Source organism: Littorina saxatilis, linkage group LG1 (assembly GCF_037325665.1).
Source record: "Littorina saxatilis isolate snail1 linkage group LG1, US_GU_Lsax_2.0, whole genome shotgun sequence".
NCBI classification, from domain to species: Eukaryota; Metazoa; Mollusca; class Gastropoda; order Littorinimorpha; family Littorinidae; genus Littorina; species Littorina saxatilis.
The window spans coordinates 16,649,684-16,674,928 of record NC_090245.1 but is presented as its reverse complement, the minus strand read 5'-3'; the positions used below and the strand labels follow the sequence as shown (position 1 = coordinate 16,674,928).

At 43.5% G+C, this 25,245-nt stretch overlaps 2 protein-coding genes and 1 long non-coding RNA gene across 6 annotated transcripts in view; 1 reads left to right on the top strand and 2 right to left on the bottom strand.

Annotated features, from left to right (window-relative positions):
• LOC138963188 (uncharacterized) overlaps window positions 1-25,245 on the bottom strand; it is a 75,287-nt gene that overhangs the window by 26,467 nt on the left and 23,575 nt on the right. The window lies entirely within an intron of this gene.
• LOC138961352 (uncharacterized) lies at window positions 11,791-14,158 on the bottom strand. The gene is made up of 2 exons (XR_011454168.1): window positions 13,617-14,158; window positions 11,791-13,325 (listed from the first exon to the last, which is right to left on the bottom strand). It is a non-coding gene; the product is annotated as an uncharacterized lncRNA (long non-coding RNA).
• Window positions 19,450-25,245, top strand: part of LOC138963099 (serine-rich adhesin for platelets-like) — a 72,406-nt gene continuing 66,610 nt past the window's right edge. The window contains exon 1 of the mRNA XM_070335132.1: window positions 19,450-20,902. Coding sequence (XP_070191233.1) covers window positions 20,805-20,902 — 98 coding nt within the window. The 5' untranslated portion in view covers window positions 19,450-20,804. The remainder of the gene's footprint in view (window positions 20,903-25,245) is intronic.

Genomic DNA, 25,245 nt, shown 5'->3' with positions numbered 1-25,245 from the left:
CGCGCACTCACACACATTAACATAAACCAACAGTGATACACACATAAACACAAACAAGCACGCACACACACACACACACACACACACACACACACAGCCATTGCCATACGCACACGCAAATACACCCAGACACTTCATTGCACGCAGATATGAAGGTGGGGGAGGGCAGAGAGAGAGAGAGAGAGAGAGAGAGAGAGAGAGAGAGAGAGAGAGAGAGAGAGAGAGAGAGAGAGAGAGAGAGAGAGAGAGAGAGAGAGAGAGAGAGAGAGAGAGAGAGAGTTCTTTTCCTCTTTATGCCTCATCACAATAACACGCAAGTGTCACTATCTGCACACATTCTTCTCGCTCTGACTTTTTGTGGACGTCAGCCTTTTAAAACTTGACTCTGTCCGATCTCGTGAAAAAAGCAGACAACGCGATCTTGCAGCAAATACAAAATGACACATGCAGTAGCGTATTTTACTACCAAAACACACACAAACAAAATAATACACCCACACAATTCATTACACGGAAATAGGAAGGTGGTGGGGAGGGGAAAGAGAGAGAGAAAGAGAGAGAGGGAGAGAGAGAGAGAGCCGAGCGAGACAAGAGACAGAGACAGACAGAGACAGACAGAGAGAGAGAGAGAGAGATAGAGAGAGAGACACAGAAAGAGAGAGAGACAGAGAGAGACAGAGACAGAGACAGAGAGAGACAGAGACAGAGAGAGAGAGGAGAGAGAGAGAGAGAGAGAGAGAGAGACACAAGAGAGAGAGAGAGACAGAGCAGAGAGAGACAGAGCAGAGAGAGACAGAGAGAGAGAGAGAGAGAGAGAGACAGACAGACAGACAGAGACAGAGCAGAGAGAGACAGAGCAGAGAGAGACAGAGACACAGAGATAGAGAGAGCCAAGAGAGACAAGAGACAGAGAGAGTTCTTTCTCTCTTATGCCTTAATTATCACAATAAGCCACAAGGGTCACTTTCTGCACGCATTCTTCTCTCTCTGAATGTTTAGGGTCGGCAGCCTTTTCAATCATAAGTTCGATCTCGTGAAACAAGCAACACAGACACACACACACACACCCTCACATACACATGCACATATATTCACCCAGGAACACACACACACACACACACTCACACACACACACACACACACACACACACACACACAACCTCAAACACCCCCCCCCCCCGACACACATCCACACACACGAACATAATACTTTCACACACACACACACACCACCCTTAACAGACACTCATATACACTGACGCGCACACACACACACACACATACACACACACACACACACGCACACACACACACACACACACACACATGCATTTATTTATTAAGGAGATTTCTATAGCGCATAACTAAAAGCACTATGCACACGTGCACACACACAAACACACATACACACACACACATGTATACACACACCCACACATGCACACGCACGCCCTCACTCACACACATTAGCATACACGCACACACACACGTGCACACACACACACACACATACACACATATATACACAAACACACATAAACAAGCACAAACACACAGACACTCACACATACACTAACGCGCACACACACACATACACACACACGCACACACACACACAAACACACACGCACACATACACGCACACGAACACACTGACACACTTACTACACACACACATACATACTCGCACAACCACACGCGCGTGCGCGCATACAAATACACACAGACACACACACGCATACACACACACATACACACACACACACATATATGGGTGCGTCTCAGAATCTCGTCCTCTGTTTGTGACATTATCACCAAAAGTAAAATCTTCCCAGAAAACTTTGATAATACTATTTACACACTTCTCAGGGTGTACCTTTTCAGTTTAAACAAGAAAAAATATAACATTGCCTTTAGTTTGCCATATATTGAGCATTATTTGGACCATGTGTGCAAAATCACCCGTGTAACATGGAAAAAATAAAAGACAAAAAAACTGCATTTATAAGGCTGAAAACGACTTTTATTCAGTTATTATTGTTGAATCACAAGCCATTATAGAGTTCAATATGAAATGACTACATGCAAACAACAAAATAATGTTTTTTTCAAAGTTCCATGCATTCGTCAAAATTTCAATACAAAAATGAAAATTAATTAATGATATCCTGATCAGAACATGTTGATACATGGCATTCATTCAGTCTTATTGACATTTAACCTTCACAATAGCATATATACAAAGATTTGTTGCTCTAAGACAAAATGTTAGAAAGTTATCCCAAAAGAATGCAAAATGGTCACCGATGTAACATGGAAACATCACTTTTGTAACAAAGAAACGGTTATGCTTTTTCCCACAAACTTTACTAAATGAAGCTGATTTTGCAACCAGATTCTTCTTAGGTAAAATGCCAAACACTAAAACAGGAACAGAAAGAAAAAAAGCTGGACAAAATCAAGCAAACTTGGCCCCAAAAAAGAGAAACATTAATGAAAAGTTCATCACCCACGTAACTCGGAAACGAACAACCAGACATGTATTATAAGGTTTGACATGAAGAATGCAAATGTTCAAAAGTGGTTCATTCAATTGTTGAGACAATAAACCAAAGGCATTGGTTACATATAGAACAGTTGCCACTTGCAGTTAATTAATTTATTTTAAAAGAAATAATGCCCCCTGGCATTGAAGGTGGGGTCACGAATCATGGTTGCATCAGATGTAGGGACTAAGGAAATATCATCGATCCCTGGAAAGCAATAGTAGTTCCCCTCCGGTTTCCTTCGAAGGAACGTTACCACCAGTTCATCAGGTCGAATCTCTTGCACCTGAAACATGCAAGTACCTGCGATTTCAACTAAAGATTGATGCAATATGTGTACTAGTTTCACTAACATGAATTTGTTTAATGTCTATCAAGATTTTGATGCATCCACATTCACTGGCTAAAAACAAAATAAAGTAATTATTTTGTTCAGATTTACCATTCCATTGAACATACAACTTTTACAATTAAAGAAAACATTGACACTTACCGTTCCTTTAAATGGATTTCGGAAATTTAATTTTGATCATAATTTTTTATATTTTTAATTTTCAGAGCTTGTTTTTAATCCAAATATAACATATTTATATGTTTTTGGAATCAGGAAATGATGTAAAATAAGATGAACGTAAATGTGGATCGTTTTATATAAAAAAAAAAAAATTATTACAATTTTCAGATTTTTAATGGCCAAAGTCATTAATTAATTTTTAAGCCACCAAGCTGAAATGCAATACCGAAGTCCGGCCTTCGTCGAAGATTGCTTTACACAAATTTCAATCAATTTAATTGAAAAATGAGGGTGTGACAGTGCCGCCTCAACTTTTACAAAAAGCCGGATATGACGTCATCAAAAGTATTTGTCGAAAAAAAGAAAAAAACGTCCGGGGATATCATACCCAGGAACTCTCATGTCAAATTTCATAAAGATTGGTCAAGTAGTTTAGTCTGAATCGCTCTACACACACACACGCACAGACAAACAGACACACACACACACATACACCACGACCCTCGTTTCGATTCCCCCTCTATGTTAAAACATTTAGTCAAGTTTTGACTACGTGAAATCGAAAGAAAAACTATTATTAACAAATGTGTAGCCTAATTTTTCACTTCATAGAATATCATAGCAGCAAAAACTCACCTTTTCTTAAGAACCTTGGGTGTTGATCACTGTCGTAACAAAATCACAGACTTCGGAAACATTCTCGAAATCTTTCTTCGCTGCTGGAAGCTGAACTATTTCTCTCTGTAACTGCGCATGCGTAGTCACCCGCACCTCTAAGTCACTACGCGCAAAATAGTTCTAATCTTTCTTCAAAACTCTGAACATTATTTGCAAAACCGTTCACCATCGTAACGGAATTTTGAAGAAGCATGTCATATTGCGCAACTTTCAACTTAGTTTGCAGATGCAATTTTGAGAAAATAATACTTAAATAACATTTAGCTTAGCGATTTTCTATGCCCTTTCATGTCAAGATCGTGTTGAAAATGAATATGCAAATTTTAAAGTTCAAATTTAGGACTTGTTGCTGTTGCACGCGTGCGGAAACATATGTTACGACAGTGATGGCAAACTTTCAAGCGATTAATTTCGTTTAAAAAAACAATTCTGTGGACAAAATAACATTTCAACTGTCAAGTACACTTAAACCAAACACACATAACAAAAATAGCAGTCCTTGGACATTCTAAACGATTCTTGTAGTGAGGTACAAAACTAGTTGATGGTTCATGTCACAGATCAGACCTTCATTTTTCACGCATTTAATCATTTCTTTCGCAAAACAACCTTCATAATAATCATGCAAAATACTCAGTTTTGTTTGTACTATTTCTTTATTCATTTTACTTCTCAAACATACCAATATCATGATTTAAAATTCAGTATGTTTCAATTGTGGGCTAATTTGATTATGGCACACACAAAAGGATCAGTTTCTGAGACGCACCCATATATACACACACACACACATGCCCAACCACAAACACATACACATACACACACACCACCCTCAACACACACACACACACACATACATACCAACGCACACACGGACAAACACACACGCGCGCGCGCGCACACTCACACAAACATGCACTTACATACACCCAGACACATACACACACACTGACACATCCAGACGCACACACACACACACACACACATACACACACGCACAACCTTATACACACACACACACACTCACACACACACACACCACACACATAAAACACACACTAACACACACACACACACACACACACACACACACACGCACACACACGCAAATACACACATGTATGTATGTGTGTTTGCGCGCGCGCGAGTGTGTGGGTGTGTATGTTTGTGTGTGTGTGTGTGTGTGTGTGTGTGTGTGTGTGTGTGTGTGTGTGTGAGAGAGAGAGAGAGAGAAAGAAAGGGAGAGAAAGAAAGGAAGAAAGAGAGAGAGAGAGAGAGAGAGAGTCAACCGGAAAGCTCAGTACAGTGCAATAGTTTTTGGCGTGCCACCTCTCAGGTACGTTACAGAATGCTCCAGAATGCTCCCCGCAAACCCCCGTTTCCTAGACCATTCTCGGCGAGCGTTCGCAATTGTTACGCTATAGTACCGAGCGCTTGCTAACGCTCGCGAGCGCCACAACAAAACTATGCGTTGCATAGAAAACATTCGCAAACGTTCTGTGGCGCTCTGCCTATGCAACGCACCCCTGGTCAGTAATAACTGTGTGCCATACGCAGACCCGATTCTATACTTCATGTTTTTGTAGCTAAATTACAATTACCAACAGTTATGCATTTTTTTCGGTCATCAAAGTTACGATTTTCCATCTGCTTGATACAATAAGTTCAACCTAAAAGCCGGATTTTATCAGCTTCGGAGCGATTTGAAACAGCTTTTCGTTGCAAAATACCTTCACGTAGACCAGAAAAGAACCATATGTCAGGGTTCACATGCCCTGGCATATATATATGCATGTTTATTACCAATTGAGTGCCCCATATGGCTTTTTGACCAATCAGGACGGATTCTAGGTGACCTGTTAAATGTTATAACGTTCAGGCAGGGACCCTTTTTGTATATCAAGCTAAAAATTGACAAAACAAAGTAAAAATGTAAATCAACAATATCAGCGTGATTTATTCTACAGAATGACACTTCAAATGCTGTCAGATAATACTCTCTTTATCTAAAACAAGAGGCGAAGCCTTCACGGCTCACGTAAGAAATCGACAAACAGTAACACAAACTCAATCACTCCGTCACACATACACACACACAGTAAGCATACCGTCGCGATATAACCTTGAACGGTTGAAAACGACGTTAAACACCAAATAAAGAAAGAAAGAAACAGTAAGCATAAGTGATACGGTACAAGAGTGCGAGACTCTAGATCTAGATCTGTCTGTCTGTAGCCTACTTTTTACATTTAGTCAAGTTTTGACTAAATGTTTTAACATAGAGGGGGTATCGAGACGAGGGTCGTGGTGTATGTGTGTGTGTGTGTGTGTGTGTCTGTCTGTGTGTCTGTCTGTGCGTGTGTGTGTGTGTAGAGCGATTCAGACTAAACTACTGGACTGATCTTTATGAAATTTGACAGAGTTCCTGGGAATGATATCCCCGGACGTTTTTTTCATTTTTTCGATAAATGTCTTTCATGACGTCATATCCGGCTTTTCGTAAAAGTTGAGGCGGCACTGTCACACCCTCATTTTTCAATCAAATTGATTGAAATTTTGGCCAAGCAATCTTCGACGAAGGCCGGACTTCGGTATTGCATTTCAGCTTGGTGGCTTAAAAATTAATGACTTTGGTTATTCAAAATCTGAAAATTGTAAAAGAAATTTTTTTTTATAAAACGATCCAAATTTAAGTTCATCTTATTCTTCATCATTTCCTGATTCCAAAAACATATAAATATGTTATATTTGGATTAAAAACAAGCTCTGAAAATTAAAAATATACAAATTATGATCAAAATCAAATTTTCGAAATCAATTTTAAAAACACTTATTTTATTCCTTGTCGGTTCCTGATTCCAAAAACATATAGATATATGTTTGGATTAAAAACACGCTCAGAAAGCTAAAACGAAGAGAGGTACAGAAAAGCGTGCTACCCTTCTCAGCGCAACTACTACCCCGCTCTTCTTGTCAATTTCACTGCCTTTGCCACAATCGGTAGACTGACGATGCTACGAGTATACGGTCTTGCTGAAAAATTGCAGTGCGTTCAGTTTCATTCTGTGAGTTCGACAGCTTGACTAAATGTTGTATTTTTGCCTTACACGACTTGTTAGTACTTACGGGGACACGACTACCAGATGGCCAGATCGACACTGCCCTTTCAACAGCGCTTTCGACAGCGCTTCCTCGCGCAGACACTGGAAACACGCTGTGCAGATTAACCTGTAGGAAATCAAGTTTGGTATCTTCTTTATCTATTTTTCTGGAGCTACGAAACCGAACAATGTGAAAGCGTGTTCTCCGAATCGGCGAACTGCAGCTCGGTGATAACTATCTATACCACAATCCTTCACGCGATCTGACCCAACCTTGACCTAAAATTTTCTGGGAGAGCGCATGCGCGAGAGGATGTTTTGATTTTTAGGTCCTCTCGAAGTTTAGGTAGTTTTATAGAGTTTTATGCCGATAAACAGCATCTAAAGTTACTAAAATTGTGCATAAGGTGCATTAGTATGCTCCAAACCTATCTAGATAAAGAATTTGAACTTTTTGGACACATATGCATCTTGTGAAGTCACAGAAGTAACAGCACTGAACTCCTGCCATCTTCGAGTTCACAACGAGTGACGATAGAACATATAGTGTGTGACAGTGTGGAAAACGAACTATGGCAGTGTTGACTGTCAGCCTCTGCCTTCTCATCATCTTCTGCAACTACATTTACAGTCCCCTATCGGCAAGCTACGTCGATAGATCTCCAGGCCCACTGGTATCGAGAGGTAACATCAGGAAAACCTTGAAACCTTGCAATCAACAACGACAGGTCTGTGCCCTCATCTTTTTGTCAATTCTTCTCGCTGGGGATGTGCACTGCAACCCAGGCCCACACCGTCAAGCAAGTACGTACCCATGTGGTATGTGCGACAAGGATGTGTCTTGCACAGACTGCGTCGCCTGCGACAACTGCTCGGTGTGGTTCCACCGCTCATGCCTGGAAATGTGCACAGCCGACTTCCAGCACCTCCAGCACTCCACCGCCTCGTGGGCGTGTTTTAAATGCGATAGCATGAACTGTGACACTTTCACTTTCCACAGCTACTGCCTGGACGTCAGTAATGTTTATGAGCCCCTGTCCAAATTGTCCATTGACTCCTTTCACTCCCACCATTTCAGCCCACTGAAAGCGAGCAGTCCAAAGAATCTGGGCCAAGAAGTGGGGCATGCGTTTTAACGCGCAAAAGTGCTACATCCTTTCCACCAGAAGCAAATCGTCCTACCTATAGAGCCTGGATAACGTCATCCTCCAGCAGGTCCAACACAACCCCTACCTTGGGGTACTACTCTCCGCCGACCTGAATTGGTCTTCCCACATCTCCAACATCTGCCGCAAAGCTGGATCAACTGTGGGCTTCCTACGCCGGAATCTCCGGAACTGCCCACAGGAGTGCAGGCGCCTGGCGTACATAACACTCGTCCGATCCACGCTGGAGTATGGAGCTACCGTGTGGGACCCTTACCTCCGGCGGGACATCGAGAGGCTGGAGAGAGTTCAGCGCCAAGCAGCCTGCTTTGTCACGCAAGACTACAAGTCGAGAAGCCCGGGCTGCGTCAGCGACATGCTGAAAAACCTGAACCTCCTCCCACTGGAAGAGCTCCGCAGGCAGTTACGCCTCAACTTCCTCAACAGGATTTCTGAGGGCCTGATCCCCGCACTCCCTCCAGACAAGTTCCTCACCCCGGCCGTTAGCGGACGACGGAGAGTCGTCCCCACAAGGTTCCAGGGGAATGAAAGCAGCAATATTATCGAGCGGCAGGCCGTCAACAACACACGAGGCTTCCGCATCCCCACCTGCAAGACAGACCAGTACAAGAACTCCTTCTTCGTACGGACAGTCGCAGAGTGGAATCAGCTGAGTGACGCAGACCTTCCAGCACGACCAGCCCAGCCAGCCAGCGCAGCATCCTCAGCGCTGAGACTGCCGTCATCAGGGCTGCCCCAACACTGATCGCCTACAGAGCCCAGTAGTGTTTATCATTTTAACAAGTTGCAAAGAGTGGGAAAGACATTGAAGCAACAGCCTGTATGACTCGTCCCACCAAAGTCAGGACTTTTATTGTACTCTAAATTATTATCATGCGCTCTCCCGCATCCGTTGCGAAGATGACCAACAGTGGTCCCTGCAACGTAACAAATCCAGATCCAGATCCAGACCCCTGATCTGGTCTACATACCATACACGACACAAACCAGTCAGCTGTTTTTACCTCCCCAAAACCCCCCACCACCCGTTTTCTTTGGATACACACTTTAACTGCATACGTGCCGACGAAATGTTGATCATTGCTTCAATACTTTGAAGCTGTTGCTTGGATAATAACCAGGTAAAATTAGTATTTCGGTGTTCAGTCAAATGTTAAAGTTTCTATCACATACACACACACATACACTCGCACAGACGGACAAAAGTTAGCATCGCATAGGCTACACTTACGTGAGCCAAAAATACCGATAAGCGAGTTTTGTCAGTGGGTGCTTTACGGAACAGCAAGGTACCGCCCATCCTCTGAGTGTGAAATGCCGACCCGCTCACTTGAAATCTAAATTACCTAAGTTCGGAAAATCAAGTGAAATTGCGTCACTCGCGTTACGTCAAATGTATCTTTACAGGGCCGGATCTGGGGGGGGGGGGGGGTTCCTGGGTTCCGGAAACCCCCCCCCCCCCCCCCCCGGCCATCCAATGTACCTCTCAGAGATAGTTATACATGGTATCGCCTGATATTTTGTCGAGACTGGGTCAATGAATATGATGACGTCACTCGAGGCTCTGCCGAGTGACGTCATTATAGCCTTTCACGTCATTATATCCTTTCACCCCGTCGAGACAAAGTTACAAAGTTTGTCATGACAAAGTTACACGCAAAGCGAAAGAGACTTTGATGTCATATACTTTTGTTCGGAATTTTCCGTCAGTAAGCTTACCCAAAACGTCTTTGTTCTCTATTCACATTGCTCTGTGAAATAAAAAAAAAACGCTCGCGCTGGACCCGAGTACTCTTCAGACTGGCTCGCTCCCCCAGTATTAACGTTTTTGTCTTGTGCACGTTTAAGACCAAGTGATTGATCTGTGTGAATTACAGGCATTCCCTTTGCTATATTAATACATTGCATGCGAGCCGAGGATGTGCGTGGTGACTGGCCTTTCTCTTTTATTTGATCACAGTGAAAATGCACACACACATTCACACACACACTCTCTCCCTCACTCCCTCTCTCTCTCCCTCTCTCTCTCTCTCTTTCTTACACACACACAAACACACACACATACACACACACGAGTACAGACTCATGCACGCGCGCACACACACACACACACACACACACACACACAAACAGTAACACTAACACATGTGCACAAAATGAACACACACACACACACACACACCGCGCGAGAGAAAAAGACGTCAAAGACTTTTGACCGTGACGTAATCTTTTTATGACGCTATATTTCTCGTCAATGTGTGACGAGTTCGGCTGTTCTATCAGACTGCCTGGCTGGCTGTGGCTCCGCGAATTCCTCCCACCGCCAAGTCGGTTTTTTGTGGTTTATTTCGCATTTAGGTCCCAGGTAACATTATGAAGTTTTAATACGATCAATCGGACCTATTATCAAGTTAGTGTATCAACTTTTGAACGAACTGCGCCCAGTAGTTTCCCAGCAATAAGCTGTTAAGTGGAGAAAGACAGACACACAGACACACAATTAAAGTCTGCTGAGCCCTTGTACTAGCGTACTCGGGGATAATCAGTCTTGTGTCTCGCTCGTGTAGGTACAGAGTTTGCTTCTGCATTCAATGTGTTCGTGTTGATGACGGCTTCATAAGACAAATCAGCAAATCTATCGTGAGGAAGACGTTTATGTACAAATCACCGAACCCAACCCATTTTTTACATGTTCTGAGACGGGAGGTAATTTTACTGTGTTTGACAAATAGCCATCGAAAATGTGCGTTCCAAATCGATTCGACGAGCTGAATCTTTTTCTTTATTTGGTGTTTAACGTCGTTTTCAACCATTCAAGGTTATATCGCGACGGACGAGCTGAATAAAAGCATCGATCAAATGATGATTTGAATCGTGTCCTATAAAACTTGAATAAGTACCTCTTTTATCGTTACCCGTGAAAACTGAACCCGAAACTACCGAGTTAGGACTCCCCATAAGGTGATGACTCCTCACCAATGGCAATGTGTCAACCTGCGAAATAAATTCAGCAACAAACGTTGCACAAGATCCAGCAATGCTGGGGTTTTTTCCCCTGGTAAGTATTGTCACGTTTCACAGATCACAAAAGGTGATTATGAACGGTTAGTTACTGCTAACTAACTAACCACACCAGGGTTCGACACTAGCGGGGGCGGGGGGCGGAACGCCCCAGAGTTTTGTGTTCCGCCCCAAACATTGCCGAAGCTTGGGGCCCACTCCGCCCCAGGATAAATTCCAACAATGACAAACCGAAAATTCTAATGCCAGAGGCAATCACTAAAAATCGCCAGTCAAAGTCGTCACTGAAATTTGCGTTACGATCAATGCCGCAGTCAAGAAGAAAAAAAACATTGAAATCGTCGAAGGACAATGCCGCAAGGGAAATAACTCCCAGATTGCGCTCTTTAGCGTGAGAAATAAGTATCGCCTTCAAATGCTAAACGCAAAATGTGGCGACACATCCCTGGTGTAAAAAGACATGGAAATGTCAATGTCAAATGGTTGAAAGATTTTCCCTGGCTTCAGTACGACGAAGAAAAACAGACAATGCATTGCCCGCCCGTGCAGATCTTATGGCGGAGAACCACTTGGAAAAAGTGGGGATTCTGATATATATATATATACTTAGCATGAATAAGAGTGGGCCCCAGATTTTTGTTTTCCGCCCCAGCAATTTCCATCTCTGGGGCCAGTGTGGCCCCAGGCCAAATAAGTTAGTGTCGACCCCTGCACACCACGATCCACTCTCGCAGTCATACAAATAGATTGAATCAACAAAAGTATAAGTTTCAGACGCCTCTTTATATACTATCTCGCCACCTCCCTCGAGACTTCACTCCAAAAGATGTTTTTACGTTCAAAACGTAAAATAGGTCACTGACAAAAATGCCAGTCAAAGTTTAGAAAATGATAACACGCTGATCCCGTGTATTATATATAGACAGGAAATATAACTGGTCTGCCTAAAAGCGCTGGTTAATGCAGTTGTCACAACCCACGTCGTCACCACTCAAATAAAATCACAAATAGGGGAAAGGCTCCTAATATGGACCGGCTCCTAATATGGACCACCTCCTGTTCTGACAAACTAACTGCGCTAGAGCGCTCAAAACAATTTCATTCGCTGTATTCACCCTCTCTGGGTAACTTGCACATGTCAAAACAGTTGCAGATACACAAACCTCAAAACCGTTAGGCTTTTTCTCTTTTTTTCACTTTAGGCAGCGTTCACTCTAAATTTGCCGCCTAAAACGGACTCGTTTCTGTCCACAGCCAAAGCTTTTATTACACAAAAATTGCTATATATGACAGCTCAGGCCGTATTTGTTACATTTAAGCAGTGTTGGCCCGATTTTCTACTGCAAACAAAAAATAATAGCAAAATCTCAAAGTATGTGTGAGTCCCCTAATATGGACCACCTTCAACAAATCGAAGAAAATAAAAGCTAAAGGCTATTTTCATTAATTCATAAAGAAGCTTGCTGAAAATAACCTATAACTATCCCTCGAGATTTCCAAAAAAATATAACAAAAAGTCTTCTTTTCGTAGAAGTTAATAATTTCACTTATTTTCACTCTGTTTTTGATAAGCTTCTTTAGTTTCGTGGTGTGCTTCAAATAATGCTCTCATCAACCCTAAACAGATAAATCTTAAGCATATTTTGATTAGTCTGACTTGCACACTATTTTGCTATTTTGAAGTATAGGGGGCTTTTTACAGTGATTTGCGAAGGCCGCTTCACTGGACCATATTGGGCGCCCAGGCTCCTAATATGGACCATTTGTGACTGTTTCTGTATTTAATTGTTGCTGAATGTCTATCAGAGCTATTTCACTCTAATTATGCCTAACGGTTAACCTAAGAGAGAAGGACTACCAAACACAAAATGAAACTTCTTCGCAAAAAAAACAAGCTAGTTATCGGCATGAAACAAAAAGGGGTCCATATTAGGAGCCCTTCCCCTACACAAGGTGACTTGGTGGTTACAGGCGCAATGGCATGGTGCGCATAGCTCTTCGTTACAGAGTGGGCGACCCGTAAATAGTCCTTCCCCACTTCTGCTTCGTTGATTGAAGTGCCGGCTGGCGTGGAACGAAGCAGGGAATCGTCACAGGGGAAATCAGGCGCCTGACTCAGCTGCTGAAGACAACGGGTGTCGTGTAGGTGACGTCACTGCCTGCCGGAAGACCCCTGCAGACGGTGACGGCCTCACCGGTAATCCCAGCAGCACGGCAACAGCATACAGCACCGCGACACCAGGTTACAGCATACAGCTCCAATCGGTAGGTACAGATGAGTAGGAAAACAGACTGAAGGCTGCAACAAAAGCATCGGTGCACTAAACATTCCACGCAACCCTTCACCCTCCACTTTCAAACATGTCACCTTTACATAATTATTTCATCGAGCACGTGGCCTGCACAAACGAACTTTTAAAACAACAAATCAGCTATTTTCCTTCTTTCTCTCCATATCTGCAAAAACCAAATACAGATTATTATTTTAGCGTCACAAAGAGCAAATTATGCGCTAACCTGGAAAGAACAACAGAGTATTTCATTCCACAAACACAGACTCGTCAACAGCGTTAAAATAACGATTTATTACCTCAACAGCCCATGTAGGTAGCTCTCCTTTAAGCGAATCCGCTTCCTTTGATATAGCTTCCGTCCGTCGACGAATTTCTTGCCTCTTGCGCTGAATTACTTTATGCGTCGAAGTTCTCCAACGCTCAGCCAAGAAAACACCTGACAACCTCGTCGTCAGAAACATGTAAGCAGCGAAAGCAGTCACTTCTCTCTGAGAGCCTTCGTGGACGCGCAGAGCAGGCACGTTGACATAAAAAAAAATATATCACCACGTGTTGGCAAACCGCCAACTCTCAAGAAGAGGAAACAACTGACTCCTATCGTGCTCAATGCCAAAGTGGGGCCGTTTCAAGTCTTCCCCAAAACACCTTGAAAACATCACGTGACTCCCCGTGTCACATATCCAGTTCAGTCACAGCCGATTTTGCCCAGACAGCAAAATCACCCACGTGGAACCCATGCAAAACGAAATCCCCGTGCTCAGCTATGCTCTGTCAGCTAAACACAGCCCGTTGCCCAAAAGCACAGGCGCTTTCCATCACAATTTGAGAAAAGCACCCCACAGAGTGTTCCTTTCTCAATCCATGTCTCTAAATCGTGACAAGTATTTAAATAAAAGGAACATAAGGACATTAATGTGAAGTCGTTAATGACCATTATTACATGCAGACGACACGCGGTGATACAATCGCCCTTAAGGCTTTTCTGAAAAGCCGATGTTACTTAAAATAGAATGGGTAATTCAGGGAAATCGTTCACTGGAAACACACACACACACACACACACACACACACACAACGTTACGAGCTACTGAGTAACGTTTCAGCAACACTAATAAATTAATACAGCGTCATACAAATCGCAATGCTCAGCGATGCAGTATTTGCACCGATGTGAAGACGTAGACATAGATAAGATAATTAGCTGTTTTTGACTCCAAATGGATGTCATGCTTAAACATTCCATCATTAACTGATAGCATACGCCTGTGGCCAAAGCATATTTTCTGGCCTCGGCAAAATCGTACTCGTTGCAGGCGACTGTGTGCAGTCTCTGTTTGTCTCAGTCCCAGTTGATGACCTTTCTCCGGTATGTTCAGTTCTTACAGTAGTTGATAGTGGGGGGGGGGGGGGGGGGGGGGGATCCTATCTTATTCTGCGTACTTTTATTGTGGTTCCGATAGCTCTTAGAGTTTCATAGTTCTCACCATGTCTGTATAGTGTATGTATTAGTTACTGTGATACCAAATTGTCTTACCCATGTATGTATGATGCTATGCGCCAGTGATGTATGAATGCTATTTATTTTTGTTTTTATCACACAGCAAGCTGCTTTCCTCGTGTATTTTTTATGTTCATTCATGTATTGTACACTTGGCAATAAATTATCTATCTATCTATCTATCTATCTATCTATCTATCGTTTTTCAATAGGAGTTTGCTTTGTCCCGACGTTTTGTCTCGCCATATCACAAAGGCCGCCAATGACATAGCCTTGTACAGTCTGCCAGGTCCTGACTGTGTCATGTCAGCGGTAGCAAACATTATTAGGCGCTGTGTGTGTGTGTGTGTGTGTGTGTGTGTTGTGTGTGTGTGTGTGCGTGTGTGCCGGTGTGTGTGTGCCGTGAGTGTGTGTGTGTGAGTGTGTGTGAGTGTGTGCGTATACGGTGTATGTACGGTGTGTGTGTTTACGGTGTGTGTGTGTGTGTGTGTGTGTGTGTGACTTGGGGTGTGTGTATGTGTGAGAGAGAGAGAGAGAGAGAGAGAGAGAGAGAGAGAGAGAGAGAGAGAGAGAGAGAGAGAGAGAGAGAGAGAGAGAGAGAGAGAGAGAGAGAGAGAGAGAGAGAGTACGAATCGTTTATCTACAGCTCAGTGGCCGGTGCGTATGCATATATGTATAGCCTGTATCGAAGTTCGTTATTTCAAAATTTAGCAGTCTGGGTCCAACAGAACATATTACTTCCTCTTCCTCTTCGTATTCCTCTCAGCTCCCCGAGACAGACTGAAAAAAATCCGTAAAAGGTAAATTTTTCTCGTATGCAAGTCATGTATAATACGACAGACCCGAGCAGACAATCGTCCCAATCGGACACATACCAACTATCAACAGTCTGGTTGCTTTTGTGAATAACGAAGTTTTTGCTCAATTAATATTGTACTTTACGGTATGTGTCTGTTCAGCAACACACCCCCCCCCCCCCCCCCCAAAAAAAAAAAATAAAAAATCCCTCTCTGTACAACTAGCACCTAGGCTCCAAATGTTTGGTATGTATACAAGACTTATAAAAGTAAAACCCTTATCCCGCGTGAAAGCCTTGGCAAATCTATGATGATTTGGAGAATAATGAACACGAAAGGAAGGTAACTGTTCATACGAAGTTACCTCCCTTGGGCTCTTCAGATACAGTAATGAAAAATTCCAGCATTGAATTAGTGGAGGCCGCAAAGTGTCAAATCGTGTGAAACATCGAACACGATTTATTACAACAACAACAACATCAACAACAATAACAAGATTGTGGAGGTATGTCAACTTTCAATTTTTAAAATTTTTCAATCCCTGCCAGAGGGGTAGCCTATAGGTGGGAAGTGGTGGTGGGTTGGGGAAGGGGCGTTGGAGACGTGGTGTTACGTCTTATCAAGATCCGTAACTTACGTAACAGCTGACGGATACAGCGAAAACAGTGATTAATTGCTTCCAATCAAACACACACACACACACACACACACACACACACACACACACACAAACACACACACACAAACACACACACACACCCACACACATACACACACACAGACAAACACAGACAAACACACACACAGACACATTCACACACACACAAACACAAACACTCACACACACACACACACACACACACACACACATACACACACACACACACACACACACCGTGCAACCTTCTTTCCACCGCTGATAAATCTTGCATGGTGGTGGTTGTTTGTTGTTTACACCAAGGTACCAGTGGCAATAACGTAAAAGCCTCGAATGATTTACGACTTTGATCTGCGTGCAGTATTTTGTTGGCAGTGGCAAGCAACATCGGAGTGTTGCTTCCTGCCCCCCCCCCCCCCCCCAACCCCTCCTCCCCCCTCTCTCTCTCTCTCTCTCTCTCTCTCTCTCTCTCTCTCTCTTTCATTCATAGCTTCTTTACCATTGTCTTCTTTTTCTTTCTCAACCTTACACATTTCACCAGCATGTTTTGCAAGTTTCTCAGTTTGCTTTTGATCCTCTCTTTGAAATCAGCAGCTTCAAAGACAGAATAAAATTGTGTTTCAAAGAAACATTCAGATCATTAGGAAATATCTCTCTCTGTCTCTGTCTGACTGTCTGTCTGTCTCTGTCTGTCTCTCTCTCGCGTTGTCGAAGATTTCAGTCACGTAGTAAACCTCCCGCCATCAACAAATCATCAGCAAAGACATAAAACAAGACAGCAATCACACCCTCAAATTCCAACCACAAGAGAAACTAAGTCCACCTTGTAATTAACTGGCGCTGTAAGTGTAACTGTAAACGCGTACAAGTGTGTGTGTGTGTGTGTGTGTGTGTGTGTGTGGGTGTTTGTTTAATTTACATTGAATAACAGAATGCTCCAAAAACAGCCCAGGACGAAAATCGGTCAGACAGAGATTGCATCATAAATCAAGTGGAATTGAACCTTGGCACTTGCGTCACATGAACGCAAGGTGGCTGTTCGGATACATGGACAGCAGACGTTGGTTCGTGCTGGGGGTGAGGGATAACCTGGGTGGTGGTTTGGGCAGGAGGGGGGGGGGGGTGAGAAAAACTCCTTTGTTGCTCTTTCGTTGTATACATCTGTCCACAATTTACCACTGAGTTCTGCTCTGTTGTGTGTTTGGTTCAGACAAAACCCGAGACGACGAAACTGGGACAGGAAGCGCACACGATTCCAGCGGAACTGCGAGAGCATTAGCTCGTGGAGCATCTGGCGGCAAGACAAGTCTGCACAGTAACAGTCTACTGCACTGCACACGCCTGGCCCGGTGGGAGGGACGTTGGAGGTTGTGCACACAACACCTTGCCCTGCCAGGGCTCCCCCTGAGGGGCACTGCTGAGCACACTACCGACACCGGAAACCAGGCTGCCACATTCAGGCCTCGTCACAGGTCGGTGACAGGTCCAACCCGCGCAAAGAAAGGTTCAGCAGAGTATGCACAGAGCCAACCACGAAGACCAGGTCACCACGATCTGCAACGACCCTTGCGTTATCGCTGGCTTCTAGTATTCAGAAGTTGCCAACGACGCGAAGCTGTAACCACAGATTAGACTGTCCAACTTTTCAACGACCTGATGGTTTTCGGCATCATCCTGAGAGCGCCACCAACGTCTGCAAAGTCAATAGCGTAGAATACACGCTGTCAGGTAGGCGGCTTTTCCGGTTGACAGTCGTCCACGGGTTGCAAGATCTGGAGGAGACATCAAGACGTCATCCCTTGCACGACCCAGACAACCGGACCGCGACATTCCCCGCTTGCGCTCATTGTCAAATACGACACTAACGCCTTTCACCTGTCACACAACGTGAACGACTATTCCTTTACTTTACCCTATTTTGTGACTGGACAAGACATTGTTTTCCCGGCTCGGACCTTCTAAATCATACAGTTTCTCCTTAAAGAACTCATTAAGGCTGAGCCATTAGCACAGTGACGAATTAAAAGACCTGAGCGCCAAAGGCCCACCTACAGTGAAGACAGTACTGCTGATTGACTCATGCAGTAAAATTAAAATTGTTCCGAGTTGTACACAACTCTGAAGTGCAAAATCCCGCCTGCACTGTATTAGAGGGGTGCATCCTTGAGTAACCAAATCGAGGCGACAACCAAGGATATTTTTCAGAGTTTCTGTTCTTGCCAAGAACGTTCTAAAGAAACTGTTCACAACTAATCGATGACATTGTTACTGTTTGTAGCAGGGCAGCTATACTCTCGCGATCCTTCGACTTGTTTCGCAATTCTTGTCCAACGGCAGACCTTGGGAGATTTATAAAGTGTTACCTTTCAGCATACTTTATGGGTCATTGAAGACCACACAAAAAGCAACGAGACCCCAACAAAGACAATTGGCTGTTTCGCGGGCGGTGTAAGGAAACAAAGGCCAAACGCTCTTAAAAGTTTTATGGAAGGTCAGATTTATTGATACGCTAGAGAAAGAGGACATTTGTGGGATTGTCTGCCAGGCGGAGAGATTGGTAACTTGTACTGAACCAGCTTCACATAAACTGGCTTGAGAGACACGTCTTCACAGAAGGGATTTGAGATAAACACTCGTTGGTCTTCATTGAAGATCTGAACTAATAGACTTGTACCATAGACAGTTAGATTATTAAGTGCCCTGACTGCACCTGCTTGCGTGTATCATAGATAAAAATTCGATAGAGTAACTGACTTGCCACACGATTCACTGCTGACAGAAAAGGTCTCCAGCTAACTGAACGAGACGTGTTACGCGTGCAGCTGTTACCGTAATTTGACTCACAACATCAGTGCAGGTGTTCAGTGAATGGATTTAACTTCACATACATGCATAATATAAATTGCATTGTTGACCCACTGTGACTGGAGTACTACAATGCTCAGTGGGCTTTTCCATCGCTTGACAAATGAGAATAAGTGTGAACTACTGTTGTATAGAACATTTTCGTATGGTGGACAATACATCCACATACACAGTGCAAAGTCACGTTTTCCACTTTGACACGCTGCACTGCTGAGTTGCATACCAGCGTGGAAAGAAACGCGTTTGTTTGCGGGGCACTTGAAAATAAACGCAGGGCAAAAGAAAATACACCGTTAAAAAGACCTGCGGAGTTTCAAAAGCAAACATCGGTAAGCAAAATGAACACAGTTGAAACAATGCTGTAAACAAGCATATTACAGGTGAACTCACTGAGCGAAAAACGCAACATTCGTGGTGAAGGTGAAGGTAAAAACAGAAATAAGCGAGAAAGTTGAATCTCTGAAACTTAGAGCTTTCAAGTGAAAAAGACAGCGAAAGTCCTGGATTTGATGAGTTCCTCCTCCCAAAGAAAAGTGCTAGCTGATATATTCAAACATATATTCGAATGTGACTTCTAAGCAACCCAAGCGACAATTGAATTTTGTTTTAAATTGTTGGAGAAGAACCTATAATATAACTTAGACACTTTGTGCATACTTTGCTGAGACTACTGGATACGACATAAGGAGGAGTCGAAGAAGGAAATGTCAAAGATTAACTCTCCATAAGACTGATCTATTCTTCCTTGGACCTAGCGTTGACTTGATATTACCAAAAACAATCTTTGGCTGAGTGACTGCACGTAACACAGGCTAAAACGGCAAAACGCTGAGGCTCGCCCCGACCCAATCGAATAAACACGAAGAAAAAAGCGACCACACATCAAAAGGCAAACTTTCGCAGCTGTTGCATTCGATGCAGACGAGAGACGGAACAAATCGTTCAGCAGAAGATGCGACAGGAGTTCATACACCTAATAACGAAGACAACACAGCAGGAGAGTTAAAAAAAACAAAAAAAACAAAGAAGCTACGACAGAAAGTCATACACCAAACGAAGCCAACACAGCAGGAGAGTTCAAAAAACCAAAAAAACCAAAGAAGCTACGACAGAAAGTCATACACCAAACGAAGCCAACACAGCAGGAGAGTTCAAAAAACCAAAAAAACCAAAGAAGCTACGACAGAAAGTCATACACCAAACGAAGCCAACACAGCAGGAGAGTTAAAAAAACCAAAAAAAACAAAGAAGCTACGACAGAAAGTCATACACCAAACGAAGCCAACACAGCAGGAGAGTTAAAAAAACCAAAAAAAACAAAGAAGCTACGACAGAAAGTCATACACCAAACGAAGCCAACACAGCAGGAGAGTTAAAACAACCAAAAAAACCAAAGAAGCTACGACAGAAAGTCATACACCAAACGAAGCCAACACAGCAGGAGAGTTCAAAAAGAACACCTAAAGAAGCTACGACAGAAAGGCATACACCCAACAAAGACAATACCGCAGGACAGTTAAGTTAAAAAAAAGATCACCCAAAGAAGCTACGACAGGAATTAATACGCCTAACGAAGGCAACAGTCCAGGATAGTTGAAACAGAATGCGGTGAACTGTAATAAAGTTTCATTCAACTTCTGTTTACAGTGTCGTGCTATCAACAGCCATGAGCATTCGATTCAGCATGGTTCGAACCTCGGACCGCATGAAATTCAACGACAGCACTGTCAAGAACCAGGGCCGACTACGTATTAACGGCGCAAGGTGAGTCTTGAGTTCGTGTGCGTGGTTGTGCAGTGTTACAATCACTAGGGTATTCAGGATGATCTTCCTACTGGAAAACTGCAGGACCACCCCCTGACCACTATTTGAAATATACGTCGATAATTTCCTCATATATTGACCATCGTTTTGTCTTCGATATATATCAAAACTGAGTTTTAACGGTATAGAATGCAATCAGAGTGAAGATCGAAGTTGCGCAATTACCAATATATTTTATGTGCACCTGGGGAGAAAAACACCTCGGTCCAAGCTGTTAACGGTATTATCGGTAGAGCAATCAGCGTGAAGATCACAGTTGCATCTATCTATATATATATACGACTAGTGTCTGTCTGTCTGTGTGTCTGTCTGTCTGTGCGCGATGCGCGGCCAAGGTTCTCGATGGATCTGTTTCAAATTTGGTGATCATATTCAGGTACACCCTGGACACAACCTGGTCGATGAGATATTTCAACACGTGCTCTCAGCGCGCAGCGCGGAACCGATTTTGGTTCCACCTCAGCTATTTTGGTTCCACCTCAGCTTACCCGGGCCCCCATACCGACACACCATAGCCGCTACACCACATCACAACGCCAAAGTTCTCGGTGGTTCTTTTTCAAATTTGGACACCGTATTCAGCTACACCCCGGACACAATATCATCGATGAGATATTTCAACACGTGCTCTCAGCGCGCAGCGCTAAACTCATGTTCGTTTTTGTGTTCATTTCACCATTATAAGTAACTCTTCCTTATCTTCTCCAGTGTTTGGCGTTTATCTCCCTTCCTTCGTGTGGCTTTCCCGTTCAGTTGTAAGTTACTATTTATTTTTAGAATGTCACTGCGCTGTCCAGAACGCTTCCCTTGCACCCGTAAGTTGTTCTTACTGTCAAAGTGAAAAGGTCGAATCAATTTATAGCCACGCGAAAAATACACTCTCACCTATCTCTATATATTTATAGATACAGATATGCATATATATATACGGCTTCTCTGTGTGTGTGTGTGTTTGTGTGTGTGTGTGTAGGCAAAAACCTATGTATTATAGAGTTCTGTTTGTGATGGGGTCTAGCGGCTTTTGTCTGTCTGTATGTTCTGGCATGTGAGAAGCCACAGTAGATAATATAGGGCTAAGAAATAAGCTCTAAAATTCTCAATCCCGTTTGACAGGACTTCGCCTTTCAAAGGTGATTGTGGTAAACCGCCACGCTGTCTGTCTCTGTCGCGCCGTTCACCCCAAATTCCCGTTTCTGAGAGTGACTATTTTTAGAATGTCACTGCGCTGTCCAGAACGCTTCCCTTGCACCCGTAAGTTGTTCTTACTGTCAAAGTGAAAAGGTCGAATCAATTTATAGCCACGCGAAAAATACACTCTCACCTATCTCTATATATTTATAGATACAGATATGCATATATATATATACGGCTTCTCTGTGTGTGTGTTTGTGTGTGTGTGTGGGGGAAAAAACCTGTTGATTGTAGAGTTCTGTTTGTGATGGGGTCTAGCGGCTTTTGTCTGTCTGTATGTTCTGGCATTTGAGAAGCCACAACAGATAATATAGGGCTAAGAAATAAGCTCTAAAATTCTCAATCCCGTTTGACAGGACTTCGCTTGCAGAGGTGATTGTGATGAACCGCCACGCTGTCTGTCTCTGTCTCGCGATTCACCCCGGCGAAGCCGGGTATCCCTCTAGTTATCTATATACGGCTTGTGTGTCTGTCTGTGTGTTCGCGATTCACGGCCAAAGTTCTCGATGGATCTGCTTCAAATTTGGTAGGCATACTCAAGTAGACCCCGGACACAATCGTGGAAAATCTTGAACACGTGCGTGCTCTCAGCGCGCAGCGCTGAACCGATTTTGGTTTTTCTGTACATCCATTCCCAGTAACTCTTCCTTATCTTCTCCAGTGTTTTGCGCGTTTATCTCCCTTCCTTCGTACGGTGCGCCGGCGTCGGTTCTACTTCTTCCCGGCGAAGCCGGCTACCCGGCGAAGCGGGTATTCGTCTGGTCATCAATATATTTCTTGTGCGCCTTGCGGGGAAAACATTACTTCTATCGTAAGTTTCATCTCCTACCTCGAAAATGCGTGCAGGCACTTTCATGCCTATTTATTTATTCATGTATTCATTCACTTATTGGATTATTCCTGGACATTTTGACAATTCGCGTCATCGATGTACGAGAAAGGTCTCTGTCGTCTATGTGTACGTAATTAATTATTATTTTGTAAATTTCATCAAAAGGTTTAACCCCTTAAAAAGAGGCTTGTCTAAAATGCATTGTCAAATTCCTTCGAACATACACACCATGCAGTTGAAGAAGTTTCTGTCATGATTTATTTCCATTCTCAGTCTCATCTATACTTACTGCTTTCGGTTTTTGGCTCGCGCGTGTGTGTGAGTGAGTGTGAGTGAGTGTGTGTGTGTGTGTGTGTTGTGTGTTGTGTTGTGTGTTGTGTTGTGTGGTGTTGTGTTGTGTTGTGTGTGTGTGTGCGTGTGTGTGTGTGTGTGTGTGTGAGAGAGAGAGAGAGAGAGAGAGAGAGAGAGAGAGAGAGAGAGATAGTGTGTTTGAGTGTGTGTGCGTGTGCGCTGGGGGTGGGGGGTGGGGGGTGTCATCCATCGGGGTAAAGGGGGGTGGGGTGGTTGTTATTTCGAATGATGGGTGTGTGTAATGAGCATTGCTTCATGTATGGACAGCGAGCAGCAGTTTGTTTGGCCTCAATGTTACAAGATGAAAACAACCAACGAGGAAACACAAAAAGTATGTGTGTGTGTGCGGGAGGGGGGAAGGGGGGCTGGGTTTTAGGGAGGGTTTATGCAATGACAGGTTGTTTGTTTGTGATTTTTGCAGCTGGCTTGTTGCCAAAAATAACGTATAAGAGGGGGAGGCCTAGAGGTGTCAAGGGGGAAACTGAGGCGGGGCGGGGGCAGTGGCCTAGTGGATAAGACATCGGCCTTCTAATCGGAAGGTCGTGAGTTCAAATCCCAGCCGCGGCCGCCTGGTGGGTTAAGGGTGGAGATTTTTCCGATCTCCCACGTCAACTTGTGTGCAGACCTGCTAGTGCTTTATCCCCCTTCGTGTGTACACGCAAGCACAAGACCAAGTGCGCACGGAAACGACCCTGTTATCTATGTCAGAGTTCGGTGGGTTATAGAAACACGAAAATACCCAGCATGCTTCCCCCGAAAGCGGCGTATGGCTGCCTGAATGGCGGGGTAAAAACGGTCATGCACGGAAAAACCCACTCGTGCAAAAACATGAGTGACCGTCGGAGTTTCAGCCCATGAACGAAGAAGAAGAAGGGGGGAGAGGGGAGAGGGGAGTGGGCTGTGGAGGAGGCCTCGGTCCACGATATGTCACGGATAGTGGGGCTCGTATGTTGCAGACGCACTCATAAATCATTCACATCTTGCAACAAACATCATACTTTGTGATATTGTTCTTTATAATTATTTAAGGGATTTCAGATACAGAGCCACTTCAGAAATCGGTTTTTTTTTTGTCTTTGATAGGGAATAAAAGGCTGCATTTACAGCAGACGAAATTCGTACCAAAAGCGCTCAGCAGTAAATATTCCCAACTCAGCAAATGTAAAATTCAATGGTTTTCCATGCACCAGAAGTTGTCTGCTGATAACACATGCATGACATAAATACTCTCATGGGTATTTTTGTGTTCTGGTATTTAATTTGATCGTTTTTAGAATTTTATATATCCGCAGCATGAAAATTCAAGATGGCGGCCTCCGCAACATTGCGTGTTTTGATTTGAGCGAAAACAACGTTTCTGAAGGTAAGTTTTCAAGAATACGCATCCATTCACCAATGTCACATCATTTTACTGTTTAATTCTCCCCTGGGGTCTGTTATTCATCGGGTGAAGCGCTGAAATGCAGAGACTTTGTTTAATCTTGCAATAGCTCATCAGCTGGATTGTGATGCTGATAGATCTAGATCTATCTGTTGATTACAAGTAAGGAAATCATGATCGCCACGCTGGTGATTTTAAACAGATTAAACGAACTTTGAATAAAGGGCGAGGAGAAAGAGATTGTTCATGGTATAATAAATGATTAGTCCTGCCTACGTTAAGGACTTCCATAAGGTGGGGAGGGGTTGAGTCAAAAACTGAGTGAGGGTAGGCCAGATAGTAGGATGACCAGCTGGAGATAAAAACACTCCACTCCCCATGTCTTTACAGTGTTGTGATCAAACTTTCAAAGACGGTAGGTAACAGACAAAAGCATACAGTGTATGCTAATCAAATGAGATAAGTGGTTTTGAAAAATGAAGAGGTACCGCTCTTTGAGTTTTACAATTTTGGTTTGTTGCTTGTTTC